General features: G+C 39.4%; 1 protein-coding gene across 1 annotated transcript; it reads right to left on the reverse strand.

Annotated features, from left to right (window-relative positions):
* Positions 1-1,812: 1,812 nt before the first annotated feature.
* LOC132563061 (cyclic AMP-inducible protein BP74-like) lies at positions 1,813-2,973 on the reverse strand. Its single transcript, XM_060227825.1, has 3 exons — positions 2,863-2,973; positions 2,314-2,469; positions 1,813-2,055 (listed from the first exon to the last, which is right to left on the reverse strand). The coding sequence occupies exons 1-3, from the start codon at positions 2,971-2,973 to the stop codon at positions 1,813-1,815; spliced, it is 510 nt and encodes a 169-aa protein (XP_060083808.1).
* Positions 2,974-4,943: the final 1,970 nt, after the last annotated feature.

Below are 4,943 nucleotides of genomic sequence, written 5' to 3' on the forward strand. Positions count from 1 at the left end.
TACACTGAACCAATATCTCAAGAGCCTGAATTGGTAGAGTAAGGTCAATTGACACACTAGGCCAAATAAAATGCAATGTCAAGGATAAAGGATACACTCAATCAGGTACGTCTCTGACTCAATCAAAGGAACTAAAATGTCGAGATCAAAGGACAAGCACCGTGTACAAGAAGTCATTTGCCTCACTCGGTCACAGAAGCGACAAGGTCAAATATCAACAACGGTATGGAAATGTCAAGGTCAAAGGGTAAACCTTGTCTAGTGGATAAACTACTGGGTATACATCGTTACACACTGGATATAGACGACTATTGAAGTCAGGTGGCCTGGGATATAGACGACTATTGAAGTCAGGTGACCTGGGATATAGACGACTATTGGAGTCAGATGACTTGGGATGTAGACGATTATTGAAGTCAGATGACCTGGGATGTAGACGACTATTGAAGTCAGATGACCTTGGATATAGACGACTATTGAAGTCAGATGACCTGGGATATAGACGACTGTTGAAGTCAGATGACCTGGGATGAAGACGACTATTGAAGTTAGATGACCTTGGATATAGACAACTATTGAAATCAGATGACCTGGGATTAGACAACTATTGAAGTCAGATGACCTTGGATATAGACGACTATTGAAGTCAGATGACCTGGGATATAGACGACTATTGAAATCAGATGACCTGGGATGTAGACGACTATTGAAGTCAGATGACCTGGGATTAGGCGACTATTGAAGTCAGATGACCTTGGATATAGACGACTATTGAAGTCAGATGACCTTGGATATAGACGACTATTGAAGTCATGTGACGTGGGATATAGACGACAACTGAAGGCATGTGACCTTGGATATAGACGACTATTAAAGTCATCAGATGACCTGAGATATAGACGACTATTGAAGTCATGTGACCTGGGATATAGACGACTATTGAAGTCATGTGACTTGGGATATAGACGACTATTGAAGTCATGTGACTTGGGATATAGACGACAATTGAAGTCATGTGACCTGGGATATTTCACTTTAGGTTTGGTCTATTGAGTCATTATTTATCAACGTTATAGACGAGATTATGAGTCTCGCCTCACTTACATAACTGTGACAGGTAATAGCCAAATTCTATCTTTACCAGAGTTGTCGTCCTTTAAAGCCACAATGCACGAGGTGTTTTATAGGGTACCGCAATGCAGTGCGGGAGAAATCGAGTCAAATCATTTACCACACGGGAGGTCACCGCCCGCCCGTAATTACATAATTCTCAAACAAATGATGTAACACACAAAATCATCGGTTTCCTTCAGCCACATACTTGACATATGGCGGGCTACTTAGCAACAGTCACATTGGACAACATAAAACATTATGGTACAGACCAAACTGAACAGATTACAAATTGCGCGGCACCTTTGTGCAAGGCTTTATACCACCGATGTCTCGGGCGGTCAGGCAAGGTCACTATCAAGGCTAAAATTCACAATCACAGTCAGAGTCATACTACATCTCCTTCACCAAATCTCCTTCATAAACATCCTTCTTGATACAACACCCTCCATCATACATCTCCTTCACCAACTCTCCTTCATAAACACTCTTCTTGATATAACACTCTCCATCATACTACATCTCATTCACCAACTCTCCTTCATAAACATCCTTCTTGATACAACACCCTCCATCATACATCTCCTGCACCAACTCTCCTTCATAAACACCCTTCTTGATACAACACCCTCCATCATACATCTCCTTCACCAATATTCGTTGATAAACACCCTTCTTGATGTAACACTCTCCGTCATACTACATTTTCTTCACCAACTCTCCTTGATAAACATCCTTCTTGATATAACACCCTCCATCATACATCTTCTTCACCAACTCTCCTTCATAAACATCCTTCTTGATATAACACCCTCCATCATACATCTCATTCACCAACTCTCCTTCATAAACATCCTTATTGATATAACACCCTCCATCATACATCTCCTTCACCAACTCTCCTTCATAAACAACCTTCTTGATATAACACTCTCCATCATACTACATCTCATTCACCAACTCTCTTTCATAAACATTCTTGATATAACACCCTCCATCATACATCTCCTTCACCAACTCTCCTTCATAAACATCCTTCTTGATATAACACCCTCCATCATACATCTCCTTCACCAACTCTCCCTCATAAACATCCTTCTTGATATAACACTACCCGTCAAACCACATCTCCTTCACCAACTCTCCTTCATAAACACCCTTCTTGATATAACACTACCCGTCAAACCACATCTCATTCACCAACTCTCCTTCATAAACACTCTTCTTGATATAACACCCTCCATCATACATCTCCTTCACCAACTCTCCTTCATAAACATCCTTCTTGATATAACACCCTCCATCATACATCTCCTTCACCAACTCTCCTTCATAAACATCCTTCTTGATATAACACTACCCGTCAAACCACATCTCATTCACCAACTCTCCTTCATAAACACTCTTCTTGATATAACACCCTCCATCATACATCTCCTTCACCAACTCTCCTTGATAAACATCCTTCTTGATATAACACTCTCCATCATACTACATCTCATTCACCAACTCTCTTTCATAAACATTCTTGATATAACACCCTCCATCATACATCTCCTTCACCAACTCTCCTTCATAAACATCCTTCTTGATATAACACCCTCCATCATACATCTCCTTCACCAACTCTCCCTCATAAACATCCTTCTTGATATAACACTACCCGTCAAACCACATCTCCTTCACCAACTCTCCTTCATAAACACCCTTCTTGATATAACACTACCCGTCAAACCACATCTCATTCACCAACTCTCCTTCATAAACACTCTTCTTGATATAACACCCTCCATCATACATCTCCTTCACCAACTCTCCTTCATAAACATCCTTCTTGATATAACACCCTCCATCATACATCTCCTTCACCAACTCTCCTTCATAAACATCCTTCTTGATATAACACTACCCGTCAAACCACATCTCATTCACCAACTCTCCTTCATAAACACTCTTCTTGATATAACACCCTCCATCATACATCTCCTTCACCAACTCTCCTTCATAAACATCCTTCTTGATATAACACCCTCCATCATACATCTCCTTCACCAACTCTCCTTCATAAACATCCTTCTTGATATAACACCCTCCATCATACATCTCCTTCACCAACTCTCCTTCATAAACATCCTTCTTGATATAACACTCTCCATCAAACCACATCTCATTCACCAACTCTCCTTCATAAACACTCTTCTTGATATAACACCCTCCATCATACATCTCCTTCACCAACTCTCCTTCATAAACATCCTTCTTGATATAACACTACCCGTCAAACCACATCTCATTCACCAACTCTCCTTCATAAACACTCTTCTTGATATAACACCCTCCATCATACATCTCCTGCACCAACTCTCCTTCATAAACATCCTTCTTGATATAACACCCTCCATCATACATCTCCTTCACCAACTCTCCTTCATAAACACCCTTCTTGATATAACACTACCCGTCAAACCACATCTCATTCACCAACTCTCCTTCATAAACACTCTTCTTGATATAACACCCTCCATCATACATCTCCTTCACCAACTCTCCTTCATAAACATCCTTCTTGATATAACACCCTCCATCATACATCTCCTTCACCAACTCTCCTTCATAAACACTCTTCTTGATATAACACTCTCCATCATACTACATCTCCTTCACCAACTCTCCTTCATAAACACCCTTCTTGATATAACACTCTCCATCATACTACATTTCCTTCACCAACTCTCCTTCATTAACACCCTTCTTGATATAACACTCTCCGTCATGCGTCATTTCTTTCGACAATTCTCCTTGGAACTAACATTTTTGATATCACTTTACCGTGATAATAACCCTTTTTGATTTTTGGCGTTGTATCTCTTTAATACCTTAAAGATGATTTTAATACCATACATCCAATAATATCTTCCGATACAAATTCAGAATTACATTCTGTAGAGATTATTAATGAACCACACATGTAACCATCTCTGCATGATACTAGGCTAAATTAAAATTGATTTCGTTTAATTGTGACAAAATCCTTCATTATACTCTACTAATTTAAACAGCATTTATTCATACTGTTCTCCATGATACCGTTTCAGACAAGTCTTTGAAAGGAAGAGAACATGAAAAAGTTAAATATCATTTTTCAAATAAGGTAACACTGTAAACCAAAGTACGAGTTATCGCCCGTGTCCCACTCTTAAATACTCGCGTCCCGAAGTGTCATGTTTACGGCCCTGTGATGGCACGTTAGAAAATAGCGCAATCAACCAATTGTATTATCTACATACCCGTTTTACTGCAATCATTATTTGCTCTTACGAAAATGTCCTTTGTTTCTTGAAGTCAATAACATTTTTGAGTAAATTTGATTTATTGAAATGAATATTCACATAGAAACAATTACATATAAGATTATGATAATAAAAGTGAAAGTTTTGAAAATGAAATATCTTGGCTTCTTCATTGAAAAATCTGAACAGATATTTTCACTTGTTATATTTCGGTATCCTTGCAGCTCGTGAAAGGAGAGAGACTGTGATCTGGCCCTACTACCATATTGACCGACATGCGCGCCTTACTCCGTACATAGAACGTAAAACCTACCTGTTTGTCTTCCAATCACAGACACCGTTATACAATCGAAAGGCTGTATACAACACACGCTATCGATCACCTAGGCAGCTACAGCATACTCATGAAATATTCAGGGGTCAAAACGAGATTAGATTTCCGTAGGACGTAAGAGAAGACCGCTGCTATAGCAGACTTAAGATGTGTTGGTGAGGCATACACCACACAATCACAATATACACGAAACAACAGTCTTGTTT

Source organism: Ylistrum balloti, unplaced genomic scaffold, assembly GCF_031769215.1.
Source record: "Ylistrum balloti isolate Yb309-2 unplaced genomic scaffold, AGI_CSIRO_Ybal_v1 Utg369672, whole genome shotgun sequence".
Taxonomy (NCBI): Eukaryota; Metazoa; Mollusca; class Bivalvia; order Pectinida; family Pectinidae; genus Ylistrum; species Ylistrum balloti.